Here is a 25,262-nt window from a genome sequence, read left to right as displayed (position 1 = left end):
TCGGTCCGTGGCACATTTGCTACCGTGCCGCACAGAAATAACTTATTAATGACTGCATTCTGGCCAAATTAACTTTGGTGTGTGCCTCTTAACACACCAATATCCCTGTCCACTATAGATTTAATACTACAGGATAGAATGTCGTCATAGAAATCCATTGATTGGACTGCTAGGAGTCTTCAAATCTTGTTTTGTATATCTATGTGCGCTTGTCCTCAATAATGATGTATGACGTAGCGCGGGCGCATCATATTTGATCCCGGAAATAATTAGCCCCCACACTAGAATGACTGAAAAACAGACGTCTTTGGACAGATTTTTTACGGGGAAAAGGGCATCTGACGAGCCAGAAGATGAGCCTACAACCTCGAAGAAAACAAAATCTATGCTACTTCCCAATCACTAAAGACCCACACACTGCGAAGGAGTGGATTCGTGACCCATATGTGAATAAACCGAGTGTGCAACAGGAATATCAGCTTATAGAGATCGCAAATCACAGCGACCTTAAACATACATGTCATTTCGGAATATCTCGACATCGCTAGGAGGGCACTGAAAAGTGTGCTACAATTTCCAACATCGTATCTTTGTGAAGCGGGCTTCTCTCACTCTCCTATCTCGGGACCATCTCGTCTCAACGAAACAAGCTCAGGCCTCCCACTGATTAAGCGGGTGAGTTGTATTTTCCCTGCACTTAAAAAGACGGGATTAAAAACAAATGTTATTTTATATTTGCTGTATTTTTCTGCCACACATTGCCGGTGTTCTGACAAATTTGGCATGGGCGCAACATTAAAAATGACCGCGAAAGCAGCGATTCCAAAGTACGCACTACAAACTTTCTTTAACCCTTTATTCTCAAATGTATCACATTTGATACACCTAAAATTTCATGATTTTGAAAATAATTCAGAATTTTGACATTTCTTTTTGGGAAAAAAAATGATGGATGCAAGTCAACACATCTGCAGGTTCCATGAGGGAAAAAAAACAGGATTTAGCTATAATTATTATTACACATATTCATTTTGACATTTTTACAAATTTGAAAAAAAGGTTTCATTACGACCTTATTTTTCAAATTTTGGGATTCTCTGATAATTGCTTCATGTTGCAGGTCTTTAAGGGTTAGAGAAAGGAATATTAACTTACGTTTGCCATGTTAGCTGCACACAACAACTGCACGCAGCTGTCTCACTCAACAACTTTGCCATGTCATTAAGCATTAATTTACGCCATTTTCGTGTTGCACATCTATGTTTATGATGTAAATCATTTTTTTTGTAGCACCGTTGAATAACATTGAGAGTCCAACTGAATATAAAAGAGGGCTTTTTTCACCAACACAAAAGCTTTGGGAGCAAAATTTTATTAGGGTGCAAATTTTGACAGAACACCGGTTTGAATCATCGCCACGCTAACTCTTCCATGCACAAATAAAGATTTTTTTTCTTGTTTTTTGTTTGTTTGTTTGTTTTAACCCTTACAGAGCCCTCATTTAACTTATTGGCTACTACTGACGTCACGAGACGTCCAATCCATTTTGATTAGGAGGGGAAAATGAATGTTCTAGCATCGTCAATAGCACTGAAACCTGATCATTCACACTCACAGCCTGTCTTCCCAGTTTAAATGAATCGGCCATCTATAGCTATCAATGGTAGACTTGCAAGCAAGATGGTACTTCCCGATTCATTGATTCATCATGCAGTACCGTCTTGCAAACGTCAACTGTCCAACCACTTCCCCGGTTATCTGATTTTCGAGTCAATCAGGAGAAAGAGGCAGGAGCTGCAGTCGTAACCAGGAAGCAACAATTTGCTTGAATGCAATGCTGGAGTGCAAAGCGGTTCTAGTAGATAAGTCAATTTCTGAAGTTTTTTTTTTCGGAAATGCACTTAATTTCCTCATTAAAAGAACGTCACGAAAAGCTTTTTTTGAAGGGAAACAATGTTTTTGCTCTTCCACGAACCATTACATCATACTGTGGCTTAATGTGAATTGATCGCCTTCTGGTGGCGAGCCAATCAGGGGACAAAGATGGAAGATTCAGACATCACCAGGAACCTTGAATATAATAGGTCAATTTCCCAAGTTTTGTCCTATTTCTTCTTTAAAAGATGAGCAAAGATTTCACTTAAAGCTTTTTTGACGAGGAACAATTTTTCGCGAGTGTGACGAGAACAGCCATCGTCCAATCAGCAGCCGTATATTTTTTAGAAGGTTCCCCCCATGAAACAGGTCTCGATTGGATCTTTCACACATTAATATGTGTAATACAGTTATCCCTCATTTTTCGCGGTTAACGAGGACCAGATCCCGCCGCGATAAGTGAAAAACCGCGAACTAGCGGTAGTAGTAGCAGTAGAAAAAATATTTTTGTGTGTGTGTGTGTGTTCAGTGTATTTATTCAGATTTAGCATTGGAAAGATAAAGATATATATATATATATATATATATATATACATATATATGACATGTTTTTTTCACTTTTAGTACAAGTATAATTTTAAAAAACTTTCATGTACATATATATTTTAATAAATGTTTTTAAGCACTTTTTAAGCAGAAAAATGCTTGTCTTTATTAAATGCTTCGTTGAGTGAGTCCACGCCAGCTACTCACTTACACACAATTAGTTGCCACAGCAACTGTTTAACAAGTTAAACGATGATTGATGCATGTGGTACTTTGAAGTTCGCTTTTCTGGCGAGATCAAACATTAAACGTCCGTCATGCATCGTTAACTTTAATAAGCAACTCCAGTGCCCTCACTGCCTGACCAAGAGAGAGCAGGGAGAGGGAGGAAGGAAAGAGAGCGAGAGTGAGACTACGCAATCGGCTCAGGACAGCGCATCTGTATTTTTTTTTTTTTTTAATTGGAAAAAAAATCTGACTCTAACCAGTGTGTATTTGTAGTTTAATTCATTTTAATTTAATTGAATTAATTCCATTTTAATTAACATTGCATTGATTTATAAATTTACTTAAAATTGATTTATAAATTTACTTAAAATGATATAAAATATATATAACATGAAAAATACAGCACTGATTAATAGTTTTGAAACAAATTGCTAATATATTTTTTATAGGTCAAAACTAAGGGCTACTGATCTTATGTGACCCCCCCCACCAAAAAAAATAAAAATAACTCATAATAATAATTTAAAAAATACAAATACTGAAAAGCTATTTTCAAGGGTTAAAGGTCCCGAGTGACACTTTTGTAATAGCTGTACACTGTAGTGACTACTGTCCCTGAAAGGGTTAATACGGATTCTTATAAATCAAACAAAGTAAATTAGGATTCATATTAGGATATTAGCATTCAGCAAGTTAGAAGTACTTTAGTGGCGTAAATCACTAACCTTACATCCACTACAATAGAGCTTACAAGGGAAGTTTCCTGTTCGGCCGCTGGTTAGTTACAGTGCCGACTCAGCCTTGAGACATCTTGCCTTATATATGATATCTACACTCCCAACTCCCTCCCTGTAACCTTTTAATGGCAATGAATGACTTTGGATAATACATTACAAGCACGAAATAACAAAAAAAGCACACCTTTGGTCTCACACTCTTGAAAGGTGACAGCCCCATTGCGCTTGGTGACCAGGTTACCGCCACATGGAAAGCAGGTGGTACGTCCCACCTCTGGCTGGTACGAACCCAGCGGACACGGCTGGCATGGGGTGAAGCCGTCGTGAGAGTAATGACCCGGCGGGCACTGACCTAAACAAGCACACGTACACACATGTCATAGGGTTAGAAAGTAAGATTCCTGTTTGGACTAAGATATTACAACTGCTTCCATGCAGACAAGTGCACAGATGTTGGATGGAATAATAATGTTTTTTTTAAATCTCCAATCACATCACACATAGTAGCTGCTGGATGACTAATACAAAGTAGGCGCCTGTGGGAGTGTGCAGATAAATCTTCTTGTTTAGTCTGTCAGGCGAGATGAAGAGTTAAGCTATGGCATCACGCCACACGCTGAGCGCGATAACGACAGGCGGGGAGACCAAAACATGGTGGCTCTCCCTCAGCGTTCGCCTCCAAAGCTGGGCCTCGTCAGTCTCACACAAAGCAGAGCGCTTCTGCCAGAGCTTCCTTATCCCAGTAACATCTCATCTTGTGTGGCTGCTCATCGTGAATAAGGGAGATACAAGCTGGCTTTTGTATTGTCCAGTTTTATCTTTTTACCGTAAACTTCCATTTATTCACATTATCAAATTGTAACGATCTTGAAACCACCTCCAGGCAAGCATTCTTATAGGATCATGTTTGGTGCCTTGCGAGGGTCATCATGAAGGCTTTAAACTGCGAGGGTCTCCAAACTAGATCACAAAGGGCCGCAGTGGGTGCAGGATTTCATTCCAACAAAAACAGGACGAAACCTTTTCACCAATCTGGTGTCTTACAAGTGTAATCAGTTGGTTACAATCAGGTGCTACTTGTTTTAGCAGAAACATTATTGGTTAAATTGTCTGTGCTTGATCGGTAGGAACAAAAACCAGGACCCAGAGTGGCTTTGAGGACCGGTTTGAAGACCCCTGCTTTATAGCAAATTGAAATTTCTCATAATATTAAATAGCTGTTAGTTTCCAAGATTGTGACTTTTGTACACACGATACAATGATTTAAAGAGTGCAAGGGTTCTACAAATGGTGTCAAACTCTTTTTTTGGACATAGTTATGGTTATGACAGAAAAGCATATAAATTACAAGATTACCTTGGTCACCCAGGTCACAATTGTAAATTCACCTATTGCCTGGTATTTTGTAGACTCTCAGGGGAAAAAACAATAAAATGCTGATTTGCGTTTTTTTTGCGGTGTTCTTTTTATTCACATTAAACCAAAGTGTCTGTGTGTTTTTTTTATGTTTAAGTATTTTTCTTTGTCTTTTTGTAGAACACCTCTATTTGCTAATTTTTCACTATTTACAATCCCTTTATAACATTCTTCTTCTATAACTAAAGTCTTTCCAAAAAGATTCAGAACAGATTTTCTGCTGAAAATGATGTGATGGGTCAGATTTTACCTTTAAAATGTAAACAGACGGCACACTCCTTGCTGGATTTAGAATAATGACAACTAAAATGCAGTTCTGTTGTATTTAACTTTTAAAGGGACAGACATCATCTGGCAGAAAAAATACTTGTGTTAAAAAGATGTACCGTATTTTTCGGACTATACCTGAGTATAAGTCACACCAGCCATAAAATGCCCAACGAAGAGGAAAAAAAACATATATAAGTCCCACCGGAGTACAAGTCGCATTTTGGGGGGAAATTTACTTGATAAATTCCAACACATAGAACAGATATGTCATCTTGAAAGGCAATTTAAAATAAAAATACAATAGAGAACAACATGCTGAATAAGTGTACAGTATGATAATGTTACATGATGCATGAACAACGAAATGTGTACATGGCCGGTATGTTAACGTAACATAGCTATTAAGAGTTATTCAGATAACTATAGCATAAAGAACATGCTAACAAGTTTACCAAACATCAGTGTCACTCCAAACACCAAAATAACATGTAAAATGATATAATAATGTGTCAATAATTTCACACATAAGTCGCTCCAGAGTATAAGTCACACCCCCAGTCAAACTATGAAAAAAACTGCGACTTATAGTCCGAAAAATACGGTATGTGTCCTTAAAATACTTTGAGCAACCATTTTTCACATTAGGGCAATTTATACAAGACGTTGTTTGACCCTAACTGGTTGTTTTTAAACATTGATTTAAGCCTAGTTTTTAACTTTTAGGTGCAATATATGACGACGTCCAATCTGTATGAAGTCTTCAAATGGATTGGACATCCATCTGCGTCATTGGCAGCGAATTATTCCTATTTTGAAAAGACTGGTTCATGATGGTCAATGTAAAACGCCTACTGTTTTACCTCCACACTCTGAGACGTTTCGCGCTCCGGCCACTTTGGCCACATCCCTTCCTTCAGGTGCGGGGCACACCTCGCAGGACATCTGGCCCTCCTCGTCCTGATAGGTACCAGCTGGACACGTCGCGCACCTCCCCTGGTCACTGTCGTAGTATGTGCCAACACCGCAGCTCACTATTAGACAGGTTGGTATGGTATGTAACACATAAGTGGAAAAACCTTGCTAAAAAAATACAACTTGCTTTGCTATGCTTGTGTTTATTGGACAAAGGTGAATGTTTTGTCTCGTGTGGGGGTAATGACTCAAGCACTGAAGAAAAATAGCCCTGTCATGTGGCATCTCAGTGCTTATACAGTATGTAACCGAGTCTGTGTCATTGCAAAGCAAAAACAAAGAATTAGAGGAGCTGAGGCTAAATAGTGTCTGCACTAGTAATTAACATCCATTTAAAAGACAGATCAGTATGTGGCGTGTCATTAGAGCGCCCCCACCGCAAAAGCCATGAGAAGGGAAGCCAGACAACAAATAAACCCGTTTGCCCTGCGGCCACACAAATCAAATGGGCCTGACAACACTGCAGATTTACACCATAAACACAGCACTTCAAGTGTGTAAAAAGAACATAAAATGAAAGCGAGCCAGACTTCATCAGCACAGAAGCTGCCTTAAACGGGACCTGACGCACAGGTGACAAAGCCTGCTGTTTTAAAATCACACTCTAATTCCCAACAGATTTTCACATTTCACATCTTGACAAAAAGAACGTACGGTATGATAAGTGCAGTTTAATTAAAAGCGTTCACAACCTCTTTTTACCCTCGCAACAAGTACATTGTGTATAACTTGGTGAAGTGATTTTTCTTGAAACCTGTCGCTTTATTTAATGTGAGCAAATTAAAGTAGAGATTCTCTTCAAATTTGAATAAAAGAATAATAGATACATCAGCCTAATGGAATAGCTGCGAGAAAGAAAATGTTTTTTAAGCATGCATCTGGTATGTTTTATTTATACTGTGAAGTTGAAAATGACATGGGCAATTATCTTATTGGGCAAACAACCTAGGCTGATAGTAAGAACATTTTTTTTTATTTATCAACATTAAAAACAACAAAAAACAACTTTGAGTGAAACTGGAGGTGGGTCCCATAGCCAAAAATGTACAGAAGTAAAATTACTTTAGTGTATTGTGAGTTGTGACTACTACTGTCAATGTTGTCCTATACAAATAAGTGATTGAGTTTAGAGCAGGGGTGTCCAAACTTTTTGCAAAGGGGGCCAGATTTGGTGTGGTAAAAATGTGGGGGGCCAACCTTGGCTGACTTCCTTTACGTATAACAATATATTTTAGCAAGCCACTCTGTGTGTCACATTTGCTTAATTATTATTTTTTTAAATTAATAATTCCAACAATCTCACAATTAGCCTTTGTGGCGTTTTCTTTCGACTCTCGGGCTCTTGTGAAATACTGCTGCTGTAAAATTAAACTACCTTCAAGTTGCTTCAATTCAATCTTGTCGTACATGTCAGCGTGTCTTGTTGTTTGGTAATATCGCCTCACACTGAACTCTTTAAAAACAGCGACGGTCTCTTTGCAAATGAGGCACAGTTGTTGAGTATTTTAGTGAAGAAATAGTCCAATTTCCACCTATCCTTGAAGCGTCGGCCGTCGCAGTCAACTTTATTTTTTTTGCTGATTGTCGCCATTTTAGAAAATTGGGAGGGTAGGGTCACACGGGGTATATTGATGTTGCTTAGAGTGCTGCTGCCTTTTAGTGGGTAAATGAGGAGCAGCATTTAGTGTGTAAACTACTTCATATGCTGGTAGCAGTACTGCTGATCAATTTATTTAGTCTGTGTGCGGGCCAGACGTTATTGATTTTATGACAGAGGCTGGGGGCCAGATGAAATTTGACCACGGGCCGCATTTGGCCCCCGGGCCGGACTTTGGACGTGTCTGGCTTAGAACAATTGTTCTTAACCTGGGTTCGATTGAACCCCAGGGTTTCGGTGACAAAGGTCTTCCCCAAGTAAGACCCGCAGGACCCCATTTTAATACACTGACTAAATCTATTCAAACTGACATTTTAGACCAAATTTTGAACAGGTTTGCCCCCAATTTACATTTATTCTATTCGTGTTAAACGTACGGCTCACATAGTGAATCACATGCTTTTATTTTGACACTTGCACTGTAAAACTGGAGATTTGTAATTTTTTTAATGATCGAATGCATTACTGTACTTGGGTAACTTTTGTGTCTGCAGTTACATACGTTCACTCGCTCCCTGCCAGTCAGTGGCTGCTAATGTGGTAACAAGGAAGTGACCCAAACATGCACCAAAACCAACAGGAAATTACCTAAAATCAACAGGAAATAACCTGGAAATGCCCCAAAATGTACAGGAATTGATCAATAAGTATCCCGAAAAGTAACGATAAATAGTAAATAACTTTAGACGTCCAATTCACTTCAACAGGAAAGCCTGGCTATGAATGCTCATATTCTAGTCCCAGAAATGGCACGAAACGTTCAATCCATTTTGACTGGGAGTGGCGAATCATTCGGATAGTGGATATCTAGTACCGGCAATGACATCCAGTGAGTTAACTTGATTGGTCCAAAATACACTGGCCCAGCCCACATGAGCTCTAAATGCCAAAATGTGACCTGCAAAACAAAATGAGTTTGACACCCTTGCTTAATTCCATTTCTTTCAATTGCCAGTTTTCGATCTGACTGTAGCAGAAACTCGTTTGCTCAGCGTAAGGTAGACGTATAACAGACCAATGGGCAGCGTGGACTCAAATTTTGATCTGTTTCAAAAAAGATGTCAAAATGTGAAGAAATTTGAACAGGAATTTGCTTTAGATATTAGCTTGCTAGCTTATATATAGCAGTATTGAATTTGGAATCTAATTCCGAAGTGTTCGGTGGAAGCAACTGTGAAACTCGTAGGGTTCGGTACCTTTAGCAAGGTTAAGAACCACTGGTTTAGAGTTAGTGTAAATAATTTTTATATATATTTTTTTAAAAGTATCTGGAGAGTAACTTCATTTTTTTTTCAAATCAGCATGAAAATAAAATAGACAATAAAAAAAACGAAATGTGAAAATGTTGATATTTTCTACAATTAAAACAAATATATACAGTATATGCTATGTATATGTGTATGTATACGTACAGGACATCATCTCTGTTCACAATAATATTAATAAATGCCTATTTACGTTTCTGTTTACTTGTGCTGCTGTGCAACAAGATGCTCAAATAAAATAAATGAATTTTAAATAACATTTTGTGGCAAATTCAGCTGCAAGGAAATTGTCTTTAACAAACATCAGTAGAAGTAGTGAGCACAAAGAAGTTTCTTCTTAACTCATTCAGTGCCAACTCATGTATATCTATAGTTTTACAGAATATGTGCTGTACTAGTTAGTACGATTTATTAAAAAAAAAAATAATAATAATAATAACAGAAAAAAAAGACACCCATTAATGGCAAAAGATGTCATATCCATTTTGCTTGGGAGAGCCTGACAAGAATCTGCACAGAACGCTGTAGCAGGGGCTATGAGGATGGACGCTGAGTTATGCAAGTTAGGTAATTTAAAACAGTAATTAAATAATAGAGAACAGGTTGTTGACGTGGTCGGGGTGTCACAAAGCCATGGTAAAAGCAAAAAAAAAATTCAGGAAAAAATGTTCAGTCAAATCAAGTCCATCTCTCTCTCTCTGCTTCTCTGTTGAGTACAGGCTCCGTGTGTTTTTCTTTGTTTTTAATGCCACATTATCGTGCGCAATCACGCGAGAGCTCACGATGGGACGGAGCTCCTGGACCGAAGTTGTGCACAGCCGGTACAGTTTGTCCTATTTTTGACGTACTGCGCTGTCAACACAGAGCTTGGCGGATCAGTACCGCAAATGCCTTTAGACGTCTATCGCCGTCAGTGGCAGCCAAAGAATGAACAACACTCAAGTGAGAGATAAAATACTTTAAAATCACTCTGAGAAGTAGAATTTATGCCATGAGTTACTCGAGTAGATGCAGGTTTACACAATTATAAACCCACAAATATTGTGTTATACTTGCGTTCACATGCAGTACAAGAAAATACTAAGTCACAGCGAGCATTTGACACCTACCAGATTTAATTTACTAAAGCAACATTGACTAAACTCGGAATGCCACCTGCACGAGCCTCCACATACACACAAGTGACGTTATGCATGCCCACCCTCATATTTGGCAACGAGTGATGTGAGAAACTTGAGCGCATGCAGTAAACAAGAATCAGGGCCACATAAAAATGTACAAAAGAGCGCTGGCGAGCCGCTAAGAGCCTAAGCAAACCTGCTGCCTAATGTGTTTGTGTAAAAAGCCCAGAGACAAAAGCTGCCTCCTCCTCCTTGATGGAGCACGGCTGCTGCCAGTCTCCAAATGAATTTCAATACCACCACAAACACACACACAAATCAAAAGAGCGCATTTCCCCTCTTATCTCCTAAATGTTTAATTAAAGGGACCCTTTGCCCAAGCCGGGTTCCACCCATTCAGATGGAAGCCTGTAATTAATTTGGTAACCAGCGTCTGATATTCCTCAGAACCTGACTGGGGAGGATAAATCAAGAAAGGCATTCATTAACTCTTTCAAGGACTGGCCACTACAGTGGACATCTATTCAAAAGCCCAGGCAAGAGGTGGCTAGTAAAGACGGAAATTGATATTGAAAACCCTAAGCCCCTTTCACACACTCCAAAACACCGGGAATATCGTGGGATTTAACCGTGCAGCTGTTGTATGTGAAAACAATTTCCCGGGTCGACTGACACAGAAATTACGTGGACATTTCACGGGTCACGTCTTAGTCTCATGTCCAGGACTTTCCCGGGAAGCGGTGCGCGTAAAAGCAGGCGTTAAATTCCCGGGTCACAGCACGATGGCTGATGACGTAAATATCATGGCAAGCCGATCGTCACTTTCTCTACTACTCTACTTTCGCTACTGCGGAAACAGGCTTGTACCGTATTGGCCCGAATATAAAAAGGCCCTGATTATGAGACGACCCCATCTTTTTCAAGACTCAAGTTTGAAAAAAGACCTTTTGACCACCAAATTAATTTTATACAGAAAATAATTACAGTACATCTGAAACAAATTACTATAACAATATATTTGAGAGAAAAAGCATGTTATTTTGCCTCATCCAAATCTTAATATCTGAACATTTAAGTAGGTAAACTAAAGTGTAATCACATTTGTAAATGAATGGCTTCTAGTGTTTTTTAAATGTAAATAAACCAATCTATTGTGATTAAAAAAAAATTGCAATAACTGCATTAACCATCAAAGTGAGGTCTAACTGTAACTGTAGTCTTGAAACAAATCTGAATAAGGAAAAACATTGCAATAAAATAATGCAAACTGGTTAAACTTGAGAGTAGCTGAGATCTATCATGACAGAACATTACTCCTCAAGTTCAGCATTCGCTTCAATGATATCTGGCGCCATCTAGCGTCGTGAATGGGTATAATGTCTAGACCCCGAATATAAGACGACTTCCACTTTTTGAGTCTTATTTCAATGCAAAAAACACCATCTTATATTCGGGCCAACACGTTACTTCAAAGCACAAAACAACGGAGGGATGCGTTCAATGGTTTATTAAATACAAAAATACACGCAATGGCTGGCTGAAAAGGGGGAAAACGCAATGGGCCCCTGACAGTAGGTCGACAGGGATCAATACAATACTAACCTAAGCGGTAGGCAGCGAGCCGATAAAACAACAAAACAAAGCCAGCGGGATTCTTCTTTTCTAAGCCAGCGGGATTCTTCCTCCCACCTTTCTCTTGGATCGCCTGGGCTTAAATACAGTCTTGATGAGCTTGAATTGGCAGCAGTTACGACGTCGGGAACGCTCCCTCCGGAACAAAACACGATTTGACCAACATTGTGACAGCCGATGCCAACCAAAAATGACGTAATGTCCGGGTTATAAAATCGCGGCAGCAGCCCTCCCCGCACAGATAGCGGCAGTGGGTAACATGGGACAAGTGTGTGAAAGTGTCCAACCCGCGTCATTCTCGGGTGATCTTTACATGCGTGAGAGCAATGACGCGAGTAAATCCCGCGTCACCTTACGTGGGAATTTCCTTGGATATGTGTGTGAAAAGGGCTCTATTGACAGTAACAGACGTCCAATCCATTTCAACTGGGAGGGGCCGGAAACGATCAATTGCTTTCAGCCCCTCCCAGTTAAAATGGATTCCATTCTATTCCTGTCAATGGCAGCTGAAAAGTTAAGCTATGTGAGGTCACAAGAGATATATGACTTTTTTTGCTATTACTAATGCGTTTTTTGTTTTGTTTTTTTTTTAATTAGGGCCCGAGCACTAAGCGTGCGAAGGCCCTATTGTTTTGCAAAGGATTTTTTTTTTTTTTTTCCCAGGGCAAATGAAAACGGCCAATTTGGAGGCCTAAACATGCACGAAAAGTCACCAAAATTTGCAAATACGTGCGGAAAATTGTAAATTTCGATATTTTTGCAACGTTGCAAAAAAATGTAACAAATGGCTAAGTGGCGCCCCCTTGAAATTTTAAAATTGGCCTATAACATTTGGGTCTGTCAGCGTAGAGCGATGAAATTTGGGGAGTCTATACCTTGTCCAAAACCGCTCCAAAAAAGCATTGGCACCCATATTCCAAACCCAACAGGAAATCGGTTATTTTGGATCGAATATGAAATTTTTATCGACTTACAGGGTGCACATTTGAGACCTTTTTGCCGAGGAAGTTAGTTGGATCATCTTCAAAATTGGTGAGACTGTTCAGGAGACATATGAGATCTTAAGTTTTTAAAATGGTGCGTTTTCATTCACGGGTCTGAACTGGGCGTGCTGCCAAAGTCGGCCATTTTTTCGGCAAAATGACAAATTCAGTAAATGACAATAGTTCCTTGACACAACATTCAATCATTTTCATATCTGCCGTGTATGTGCGGTATCCCACCCTTAACACGAGTGCATTGAAATATTACCCATTAGGCCTAGCGCCCCCTAGTGAGAACACGAAATGCCTTTTTTTACGAGACAGGTTCCTCCTCCAAGGGAAAAAAATCTGTTGACCTCAAACCTGCGTCAGGGGAGCCTTAAGACCTGTGATCAGGTGCCTGATGAAAAATATTGAGGTTTTGTTGAAGCGGAGGGGTCCAAACAGGAAAGTGAAAATGACCATCAACAATTTGTCTCGCAAAAAACTTTGAACAATCATAACTCAGCAGATATACAACATATCTGCGCCAAACTTCCCGTGCTTGTTGAGAGTCATACCCTGAAGGGTCTTTTAAGGGTCATTTGCATCAACTCTACAGTGCCAACTAGTGGCGACAGAAAGGAGTTTTAAAACAGGCCTTTCCTATTGTGTTTTTTCAACGTAGAGCAATGAAATTTGGGGAGTCTATACCTTATGCAAAACTGTTCCAAAAAGTCTCTTGCACCCACTTTCCAAATCCTACAGAAAATCGGTATTTTGGATCGAATGTGAAATTTTTATCCATTTGTAGTATAGTTTACATTTGGAGGCCTGAACATTCACGAAAACTCACCAAATTTTGCACATACATGTGGCTTTGCGTGGATTTTGATAATCTGGCGACGTTACAAAAAAATTTAACAAAATGGCTCAGTGGCGCCCCCTTTAATTTTTCAAAACGGCGTTTCCTATTAGGTTTTTTTAACGTAGAGCAATGAAATTTGGGGAGTTGATACCTTGTGCAAAACTGCTCCAAAAAGTCTCTTGAACCCATATTCCAAACCCAACAGGAAATCGGGTATTTTGGATCGAATGTGAAATTTTTATCAATTAACAGGGTGCACATTTGAGACCTTGTCACAGAGGGAGTTAGTTGGATCATCTTCAAAATTGGTGAGACTATTCAGGAGACATAGGAGATCTACAATTTTCAAAATGGTGCGTTTTCATTCATGGGTCTGACCTGGGCGTGGTGCCAAAGTCGGCCATTTTTCGGCAAAATGACAAATTCAGTAAAAGACTAATAGCTCCTTGACCCAACGTTCAATCCTTTTCATATCTGGCATGTATGTGCTGGATCCCGCCCTTAACATGAGTGCATTGAAACATTACCCATTAGGCCTAGCGCCCCCTAGTGGGAACAGGAAATACCTTTTTTTACTAAACAGGCTCCTCCTCCAAGGAAAAAAATATATTCACCTGAAACCTGCATCAGGGGAGCCATAAGACATGTGTTCAGGTGCCTGATGAAAAATACTGAGGTTTGGTTGAAGCAGAAGAGTCCAACAGGAGAAGTGAAAATGAAAAGCCATTTCATCTCACCACAAGTTTTGAACGGTCATAACTTCTACAACATATCTGCGCCAAACATCTCGTGCTTGTTGAGTCATACTCTGAAGGGTCCTGTAGGGGTCATTTGCATCAACCCTACAGCGCCAACTAGTGGCAATAGAAAGTCACTCATTTTTCTAATATATGTCCAGGTCTTTTCAGGTTGATCATTGTAGTTTCAAGACCTTTTGAAATACTTATTTTACGGCCCATGTCCACATGTCTCTGTCTGTTGCCGTGACGACCCTTTATTCGCTCCTTTTTTGTAGTACTCTCTCCAATAGGGGTTTTTATCTCTTAGGTGTGTGAATGTAAAGAGGCGACTTTCAAGCATGTTAGGTTCTAATGAGATGATTAGAGAGGACGATCTGCCACCACCCTCACCTGCACACTGTCCGAGTTGCGTGACGTCCGAGTTGCGCTAGATTGCGAGGGCCCGTTCTGTCCTGCTTGCAGGCCTAGTTAGTATTTGTTTTTCAAAAAACTATCAAATTCTTTAACTACTATTTGTTTATTTCAAAAATGTATCTTTTGAAAAATTCATTTTATTTAATTGGATTTTATTTGAAGTTATGTAAACATTTTCGCAAAATATGTAAAATATGTGCAGACAACACTAATACTACAATTGGATTTCAAATGTGGGCCGCAAAATATTGTCCCACGGGTCACTATTGGTCCCCGGGCCGCAATTTTGACACGCCTGTCCTGTACGAATGTAATGAAAACATTTAATTTTAGAAAAATGCGCATGAAAGGGTCAATGATGTGCACTCAGCAATTTGTTCAATTTTTCTCTCCATCAAATGGGGAAAATATCATTCTCTGGAGAATGCTTCAATTTTTTGGAGGCCCTTTGTTGACGGTGAAAGAGCATGAGGAGCCATCGTCGTATTGTCCTAACAGCTTTTATTTGACAGAGGAAAGCAGTGAGAGAAGAGACAGAGTGAGAGGGAAAGAAAGAAAAAAACCTTGAAGCCTTTCAAATGCAAAGAGCTCTTCCATAGAGTCCTCCAATTGATGGCCCCAAAGAGCTTTAAAAGACCTTTCACCTCTATTCAAGCCCTCAGTCTTTGCCTACTTGATGACATAGGAAAACACTCGGGTATCACAGTGGTAAGAAGCTGAACCCAATAAAAGGGGTCAGCTTTCTGAATCCCCCATTCTGCTCGGCCCAATCGCTGCTCGCGCCTGTCGGGCCGGGACCCGAACAGCTGATGCTAATTGATTCCCATGGTGTGGCTGAAGTCAATTCTCTTCAACAGTTTAGTGGCTGGGGGTCATGCAAAGTGGCCCCAGCTGGGGGGCGCTTTGGATGCGGGAGGAGAGCGGGGGACGACGGGGCGACACTCAAACTGCCAGCTTCAATCAACAGTACTTCCTAAACAACTTAAAACAAACACTGGGAGGTGCACTTCCTTTGACTCACTTTTTATATTAAAAGTTAACCTGAAGGTTTCTGATGACGTGGCAGTGATCCCGAGTGAAGCGGCTCAAAAGATAGCGGCGGCCCATGAATACAAATGAAGGCGAGCACGCCACAGAAAGCGCACCTCGTCGCTTTTCAATGAAAGGCCAGCAAACTGCAGAGCTAAGCCGGAGCTGGAGGAGGAAGAGGAGGAGGGGAAAATATGGCTCCTTTAAAGAGCTGGAGGTTAAGAATGCCTTTCACTCGGCCCCCACTCCACCTCCACTACCTCTTTTCTCCTAAATTACATGTCCACCCCTGCCACAGCCAATAGACTCCTTCCCGTTGACCTGAAAACACATCACTGAAGGACCTACGTTACTCACCCCAATTAAGAAAACGTTATTACATATCAAGGCCTAAATTTTGCTGATGAATCATTAATGCGATTTATCCCTTTATAGGGCAGTTGAATATTCTTTCTGATTTAAAAAATATAAATATAAATTGACCTCATGAAGACCTGGTGTCCGCAAATGTGGACATCACATTTTGTGTGAATATATTAACATTTGGTATATAAGTGTGGCCTACAAAATTTCATGTCTACATACGTATGTGGACGCTCGGTCTCAATTGTAATTATATTCTTTTTTAACGAAAAATAATTATTTAATTTTTATTTTAAATATATTTTTATAATTTGAAAAAAATTTAATTAAGTAAAATTATAATATAAAAATAATACATTTAAAGCAACACTAGGTAACTTTTCAACCTTTATAAAATATTTTCATAACATTTGTGACAACTACTTGAATGACACCTTTTTTATATCTTGAGGGGGTCTATGTCGGTTTCATCGGAGCTAATTAACTTTGAGGCGGGTAGCAGGAACCCTGCCACACACAAAAAAAATACAAACGTGCTGACTGCTTTACGGCATATGTCACTTCCCCCTTTCCCCTGGGGTTGGGCATCGAGCATCGATGGGAACCGGTTCTAACACTCCGATGCTGCCGGAATCGTTCGAATTTTTAAATTTCAATTCCTTGTTTCAATGCCCTGACTGCCGAGTGGAAAAAAATTGCTCGAGTTCAAAGACTGATATTTATATACAAGTTAAAATTAACCCTGTGAGAAGTTCATTTAATTAAAAAAAAAAAATCACAGAGAAGACTTTAATATAAACTATGTAATTTTTTTGACCCTGCATTTTTTTTTTTACCCTGCCTCTTAAAAGAATCGGAATCGAGAATCATTCAGAACCAGAATCGAAACGTGCAATCGGAATCGGAACCGGAATCGTTCAATTTCAAACGATGCCCAACCCTTCTTTCCCCATATATTGTAAAGTCAATGCGAACGCTTTTGTGCGAATTCTGCAAAGATGGCAGCGCAACAAAAGGGACAAAAAGTTTTATCTGAGGAGGGAATAAGGGAGGCAACCAGGATATACAGAATACAGAATTGGCCCGGCTTTCACTCGTCAGTGCTGACGAGTTCATGTGGGGTGGGGGGATTAGCCACACTAAGCCACACAGTTGCTAACCGTCATTTGCTATTGTTTTGTCACAACTAGATTCATTACCTTATTACTATTCATCCTTCACACAGTCGCTGGAAACAGAAATATTGTTTAATCCATCTGCTGGCGACCTGGAGATTGATTTTCGATTGATTAATGATTTTTCGACACTCTGCGGGTGTGTGCCGGTCCTCATAGGAAACTAAGCGCTGATCCTCATGGGAAACGCAGTCTTCCTTAAGGCAAAAAACTATTGCTTTTGTCCACCGGCGTCACTAAAATCGCTTTGGAGACCCTTGAAGGGTTGTGTTCGAACAGATCCAGACTTTTATGATGCATAACAATCTTTTTAACTCATTTCAGTCTGGATTTCGGCCGCAACACAGCTCCGAGACCGTGCTTATCAAAGTCCTAAAGATATTCGTCGGAATACCGATGCAGGCAAATCATCTGTTCTGTTACTATTGGATCTCAGCGCCGCATTTGACACGGTTGATCACAACATACTACTCAGCAGATTGGAACAGTGGGTAGGGCTTACTGACACTATTCTTCAGTGGTTCACATAGGGATTTCTTTGTGTCAATCGGAAACTATCAGTCAGAACGAACCAAATTCACGTGTGGAATCCCTCAAGGGTCAATTCTTGGACCACTCTTATTTAACATCTATATGCTTCCGTTAGCTCAGATAATGGAACAGTATGACATCTCCAATCACGCCTATGCAGATGACACACAACTGTACATTTCTGTGTCCCCACATGATTATCGTCCCTTAGTCTCCCTGAGTAAATGCATTCAATGAATGGATGTGCCAGAATTTCTCCAGTTAAATGTGGAGAAGACAGAGGTGATCATTTTTGGGTCAAAAAAGGAAAGGTCAAAGATAAGCAGGCAACTTAGCACAATGTCACTTACAGCTACAAATCAAGTCAGAAACCTTGGCGTAATTATTGACTCAGACCTAAAATTTGATAGCCATCAAAAGTCCGTCACTAAATCCGCTTATTACCACCTAAAAAATATAACCAGAATTAAGGGGCTTCTGACTCAACAAGACATGGAAAAACTTATGCATGCATTCATTTTCAGCAGATTGGACTATTGCAACGGTATATTTACAGGTCTTGATAAAAAATCAGTCAGGAAGCTACAGCTAGTACAGAATGCTGCAGCCAGAGTCCTCACAAATACAAGGAAGCTGGACCACATTACACCGGTTTTGAAATCGCTACACCTGCTTCCAGTGAGTCAAAGGATAGACTATAAAATACTACTGCTCGTCTAGAAAACACTTAATGGCCTTGGACCAAAATACATGCTTGACTTGTTAGATTCCTATGAGACATCTAGACCCCTAAGGTCGTCTGGAACCGGTCTTCTGCATGTTCCAAGAACAAGAACCAAGCAGGGTGAGGCAGCATTTAGTTATTATGCTCCTCACCTCTGGAACAAGTTACCTGAACGTCTGAAGTATGCTCAAACCGTTAGCTCTTTTAAATTAGGGCTAAAAACGCTTTTGTTTAGCACTGCATATCCATAACTGGCTATATATTTCAATCTACCTGCTTTCTATTCCTCTTGTGCTTATCTCCATTGCTGATTTCAATTATTATTAGTAGTAGTAGTTTTTGTTTTCTTTTTATTTCTGTTTTGTTTTTATTTATTTATTTTTATTCTATTTGTGATTAAATGCGATCTTTTGTCTTGGTTTTTACGTTGTATTGATTTAAATGTGATTTTTATGATCGTCATGTGATGTAAAGCACTTTGAATTGCCTTGTGTTGAATTGTGCTATATAAATAAATTTGCCTTGCCTTGCCTTGATTTAACTCATTGCCTGTCACTGACGATGATAAGACACCCAATTGATTTAAAATTTAAAAAAGGACTGGCTGTGAATTCTCATGTTTCAGTGCCATTAACGGTCCGACACATCCCACGGTCACTCGGGCCTCTCAGTTTAAATGGATTGGACGTCTCGTGCCGTCAAAGGCAGCCAAAAAGAGTGCCCTATAAAGGGTTAAAAATCTTAATGTTTTCATCAACACACTTCTAGGGAACAGCACAAATCAGTGACGTCCAATAAAAAGTTACAAGTATCAATTTTTCTTGAAGAGAAGGTATGTTATAGTGTTTTTCTGTGTGGCCTTAATAGATTAACCGTTAACTCAAAGTACTGCAAGACAGCCACAAGCTACAAATTTCCCCTTTCCTCGCTCTTCTGCGTTCACTGCGTGACCTGCACACACTCATGAGCAATAAGGAGGCTCTTGCAAGTAGCTCAGCCACCTATAGCATCTTAAAGTACAATAAATACATTGTGCAAAGAAATCTTTCATAAATGTTTGTTGTCAAAAACTACAATTTTATTCGACTTGTGCAATACATTTCAATTGAATCACTATTTGATTATAATTTTATTTTAAAATTTTCTTTTGTCCCGTTATAAATTTGCTTCAAATATCTTCTATTCCTTTCTCAACATCTCAATAATAATATTAATAATTATTATATTATTTTTAATTTTGATTATAAATTATTACTGTATTTCATTGTATATAAGTAAATAGATTTATTTATTTTTTAAATTTAAATTAATACAAATACCATAAAACAGACAATGAAATAACAACAGATAAATTGGTTATGGCTCCAATAACCCCCCTAAAGTTTTTTTTTTTTTTTTTGTACGATAGTATTCGAACGAATGCCATATAAAGGAATCTTCAAGCAGAGCGTTAATGTTGAAACGGCCCATAATGTTCCAGTGGCTTACAATAATATTGTTTGAGAACCACCGTTCTAAGATACAGTATACTGATATGCAAGTGATACTAGTATTTCCTCCCAGATTGGCAGGGGGTGTTTGTTTACACAGCTGCATTGATTAAAAGCCGTTTATTTGAAAGAAGGCACATATGATGAAAAATGTAGATTATTAACATTCTATCCATCCTTACATAACTTCAAGCCCCGAGTAGAGTGAATATTAAAAGTTTAACCCTCCACCCCTCCATTCAAATGCAGACTTTGAGATTAATTTTCTTCTTTTTTTTGTTTGTTTGTTTGTTTTTTTAACCTTTACCACTATTACCAGTAACAATAGATCAATTGCATGAATTTTGACTTTTTCTTTTTTTTTTACAGTTACAGGGCACACATGAATTCATTGGCTGTATTTGACAGCACTAGGCGCCCAGTCCATTTTGACTGAGAGGGGCAATTCGCGAGTCAAAATGGACTGGACGCCTAGCCTAGCGCCATCAATGGCACTGTAAGATGAGCATTCATGGCCAGTCCTGCCAGTTTAAATGAATTGGACGTCCATTGCTGTCAATGGCATGCAATGAGTTAAATACTATAAAAAGAAAAATCTACTTTAGAAATACTTAAAATCCAACTTTAGAGTGTTACTTGGGACAATAGCATTTTTTAAAATCCATTTCAGTAATTCAGCTTTTATTAAATATTGTATTAATTCATAAATATATTTATAAATATATAAAAATAATATGAATGAATACAATAGTGATTAATGTTTGATAATATATATATATATTTATAATACATATATACATACAGTATATATATATATTTTTTGTAATAAAGAAATAGTCACTTGCTAACTTACTTACTAGCTTTCAACTGTAGTGATAACTGTACCTGAAAGGGTCATATTAAATGGACAAACAACATCTTTATCATGTGCATTTCATCGGAAAGAAGCTTACTGAATAAATTGAGAAAGCACACAATTTCAATATTCTAGTATATGATAGTGGAGAAAAACAAACAAACTAAAAGCCAGTATTTCCAGTAAGTGGCTGCCCAACATGGGGGCATACAATTTATCAAGGCCGGTATTATTGTACCGTATTTTATTGACCTTGACTCAGGACGTCGTGACTCGGTGGGGCGAATACTTCGAAGACCTCCTCAATTCCACGGTCACGACTTCCTTTCAGGAAGCAGCGTCTGGGGACTCCGAGGTGGGCTCTCCTATCTCTGGGGGCTGAACTCACTGAGGTGGTTGGAAAACTCCTTGGTGGCAATGGAAGGCCACAGGGTGGATAAGATCCACCCGGAGTTCCTAAAGGCTCTGAATGTTGTGGGGCTTTCGTTGCTGACACGCCTCTACAACATGCGTGGACATCGGGGACAGTGCCTCTGGATTGGCAGAGCAGGATCGCACTCCTCAGCCTCCCCAGTAAAGTCTATTCAGGGGTGCTGGAAAGGAGGGTCCGCCTGGAAGTCCAATCTCAGATTCAGGAGGAGGAGCGTGGTTTTCGTCCCGGCCGTGGAACAGTGGACCAGTGGTGCATGGGCGTTCGCCCAACCAGTTTACATGTGTTTTGTGGATTTAGAGAAGGCGTTTGACCGTATCTCTCGGGGAGTCCTGTGGGTGGTGTTTCAGGAGAACGGGGTCCCGAGCCCCTTGGTAAGGGCTGTTCGGTCCCTTTACGACCAGTGTCGGAGTTTGGTCCACATTGCCGGCAGTAAGTCGGATTCGTTCCCAGTGAGGGTTGGACTCCACCAAGGTCGCCCTTTGTCACTGAGTCTTTTCATTCTGTTCAACTTTTATGGACAGAATTTCTAAGCCTAGCATATGCGTTGAGGGTGTCCGGTTTGGTGGCCTCAGCATTGCATCTCTGATTTTTGCATATAATGTAGTGCTGTTGGCTTCATTAAGCCGTGACCTCCAACCTTCCAACTCACAACCGAGTGTGAAGTGGTGGGATGAAGATCAGCACCTCCAAATCAGCGACCATGGTCCTCAGTCGGAAAAGGGTGGCGTGCCCACTCCGAATCGGAGATGAGATCCTGCCCCAAGTGGAGGAGTTCAAGTATCTCGGGGTCTTGTTCACGAGTGAGGGTAGGAGGGAGCGGGAGATCGACAGGCAGATCGGTGCAGCGTCAGCAGTGATGTGGACTCTGCACCGATCCGTAGTGGTAAAGAAGGAGCTGAGCCAAAAGGTGAAGCTCTCGATTCACCTATGGTCACGAGCTGTGGATTGTGACCGAAATAACAAGATCACGGATACAAGCTGCCGAAATGGGTTTCCTCTGCAGGGTGTCCGGGCTCTCCCTTAGAAATAGGGTGAGAACCTCGGTCATCCGGGAGGGACTCTGTGTCGAACCGCTACTCGTCCGTGTTGAGAGGAGCCAGTTGAAATGGCTCGGGCATCTTGTTCGCATGCCTCCAGGACATCCTGGAGAGACTACGTCGCTCGGCTGGCCTGGGATCCTGCTGGAAGAGCTGGTTGAAGTGACTGGGGAGAGAGAAGTCTGGGCTTCCTTGCTAAAGCTGCTGGTCCCGCGAACCAACCCCGCATTAAGCTAGAGATGATGGATGGATGGACAGACGGACGGACGGTACTATTGTATTTTATATTATTTGAAGTTTGAGTACTCTATACTTTTCTCCCTTCCTCATGATGGCATTAATACTCATTATTATATGCACCTGTGTACAAGTATATCAGTTTGTATGTGCCTGGGTACAACTAATGTCACAAAATGGCTGCCCTAGTTTTGGAGGGGGGGGGGGGGGGTAATCTGTACATGATTGGTGACACGGTGGTTATTGTTAACAGACATTCTACAGGGGTCACCCTTCCACCATTTTGATGGAAACAATATAAACTAAGCTCAAGGGGGAAAATCAAGTCCAAATGTAACTCACCACACCTCCTGCCCACCAGCACCTGTCCCGCCACACATCGCCCAGGCGCTTCCGCCGGCTGCGCCAGGTTCTTGGCTAGCTCGTAGTCGGACCCAGCAAAGTGGAGGTGGAACTGCTCCCGGTTGATGGACTTCCTCAGGGTGCGGATGGTCTTCCTCAGCCTCTTCTCGGAGCGTCGTCTTACGCAGTTCAGGTCACAGCCCCCTGCTAAGAGAAGAGCTAAATACCACAACTGTCTCCAGGATTGGAGGAAAGATATCACCCGTGTATTTCCTAGTAGGCTGGCATGCAAATGTGGACATGCGAAGAGACAAATACCCAAGATGCAGACAAAGTCATGGCATTGAAACCTCAACATGAGATCTTCGAGTCCCCAAAACGACAGCCCTCCACCATCGGCGCACAGTCAAAACAGGAGATACTTTAACAGACAGCCAGCGAAACGAGGAGACGAGGAAGCGAAGGCCGCAGGTAGGCAGGCGGAGACCAACCTGTTACCTCCTCTAGGTTCACATCCAGTTCGAACTCTGCAGCGATAGATGAGCCGTCCTCATCGGCCGCCTTCCTGCCGTGGCGGCTGCGGCCCCGCTGCGCAGACGAGGTGCAGCGCAGGCTGACGTAGCTGAACTGGACGTTCTCGGTGAAGGGAAACCTGCTGTCTGTGGATGGCGGGAGAGCATCACCAATCATCAGAACATCAATAAGCGCCATTGCCGAGGGACGCAAATAGAGATAGTGCAGGATGTTATCGTCACCATTATTTCATAACGCTGTCATAGATTCAGTGGTGCACAGAAGCCCTTTAACCAAATCGTGGTGAATTACAGCCAGGGCCCAAAGCAGCCCGTAAAAAAAGTCGGACTAAGTCCACCCTCGCTTGTTACTGGCAAACAAAGCGTTGCCCTGAAACCGTTGAGACAAACCGAACCACATCAAGCGGCCCGCAAATTTCTTTCACATTTACATCTGCTTTTTGGCTTTGTTTTGAAGCTCCCATGGAGTATGATTGATCTTCTTTAGATGGTGGCTCACAAATGTTTTCACTTCTTGGTACAACCGGATGTATTTGTAACAACAGTTCCATGAAGCTTTGTTAACAACTACAACTACAAAATGTTAATGTTTTCACTCGGGATTGGATTCTAGATATTATTTTTCAGAATAGGCTGCAGTATACTCGCAAGCTTTACAGTGACTACATTGTCATTTCCAAAACTACTAATTACGTCTTCTATAAAGGGGTCATTAAAACTACACTTAAGGTCACAGCCTTAGACTTTTACACAGCATTATATGTGCTATTATGATCAGTTTTTCTGCACTACTTGACTAGGATGACTTCCCCCCTATGGAAGTACCTCCTTTTGAAGAGCCCATTAGGGTCGAGAACACTTGTGTTGTATTGTTGCAATTTGTGTACCTGAACGTGCTGAGTTCAAACTATCCCTGAGCCGCTCCTGGCTTTTTTTTAAATTGCACTTGGTCGTGCCCGACTTGAACGTGGCAGTGGTCTTAATGCGAGGCACGCCGGACGTCTCCGGAGCTAAACGGGGAGGAGGAAACAAGAAAATCTTGTCATCTTGATCAAAGTAAACATCAGAGCAAACATTCAAAGGCTCAGCGGCAGCAATCTGGGTTAAAAATCGCGTGTGTTTTGTACTTGCCGAAGCATTGCGAGCCGCTGTTGTTCTTTTGTGCGTCAGCCAAGCAGGGCAGGGGCATTCCACAGGTCACAGTGTAGGAATCTTCCGTACCTGAAAGCACACACAAGAGGCCGCGGCGGAGAAAAGTTAGGGCCGCAAAGGTGAACTGGCAGCATGTAGGGACACGACGCGTCTGTCGGCGGAAGGATGTTGACGACTATTTGCACAGCTCGTCCCTTAGCGGGTTGATGTTTTAATTGAGTGGGTTTTATCTCAACACTGCACCATTGAGGTATTGTTCACAATCTTGACTGCACCAACGTCTCATTAAAATGGGGATTAACTCATTCGCTGTCATGAAAGTCGTGAATGATACTAGTACACAATTTGTTCTTACTACAACCCCTAGCAAAAAGTATGGAATCACTAGTCTTGGACGAGCACTCACTCAGACATTTTATCATGTAGAACAAACTCAGATAAAAAGTTTGAAAAAATAATGAATTAGTTCAAAAGTGCAACTCTTTAGCATTCAGAAACACTAAAAGAATTGAATAAAAAACATTGTGGTGGTCAGTAAATGTTAGTTTTATACAGCAAATGCAGGGAAATATATAAGGAATCACTCCATTCTGAGGAAAAAAAATACGGAATCATGAGAAACAAAGAAATTTGTTCGCAGTTGCCAGATCATCCTTG

At 40.7% G+C, this 25,262-nt stretch overlaps 1 protein-coding gene across 4 annotated transcripts in view; it reads right to left on the bottom strand.

The window, feature by feature from the left end:
- Window positions 1-25,262, bottom strand: part of scube2 (signal peptide, CUB domain, EGF-like 2) — a 54,764-nt gene that overhangs the window by 6,148 nt on the left and 23,354 nt on the right. Inside the window, exons 13-18 of one of the 4 annotated variants that reach the window (XM_057847480.1) lie at window positions 24,585-24,674; window positions 24,341-24,463; window positions 23,412-23,579; window positions 22,921-23,127; window positions 5,933-6,103; window positions 3,571-3,738 (exon numbers count right to left, since the gene is read on the bottom strand). In XM_057847480.1, the coding sequence (XP_057703463.1) occupies window positions 3,571-3,738; window positions 5,933-6,103; window positions 22,921-23,127; window positions 23,412-23,579; window positions 24,341-24,463; window positions 24,585-24,674 (927 nt within the window). The remainder of the gene's footprint in view (window positions 1-3,570; window positions 3,739-5,932; window positions 6,104-22,920; window positions 23,128-23,411; window positions 23,580-24,340; window positions 24,464-24,584; window positions 24,675-25,262) is intronic. The other 3 variants (XM_057847490.1, XM_057847494.1, XM_057847503.1) reach the window with 3 other exon arrangements.

The sequence above is a fragment of the Corythoichthys intestinalis genome, chromosome 1, assembly GCF_030265065.1.
Source record: "Corythoichthys intestinalis isolate RoL2023-P3 chromosome 1, ASM3026506v1, whole genome shotgun sequence".
In the NCBI taxonomy this organism is placed as follows: Eukaryota; Metazoa; Chordata; class Actinopteri; order Syngnathiformes; family Syngnathidae; genus Corythoichthys; species Corythoichthys intestinalis.
Note: the sequence above shows the minus strand (reverse complement) of the source record. Positions and strands in the feature narration are given on the sequence as shown.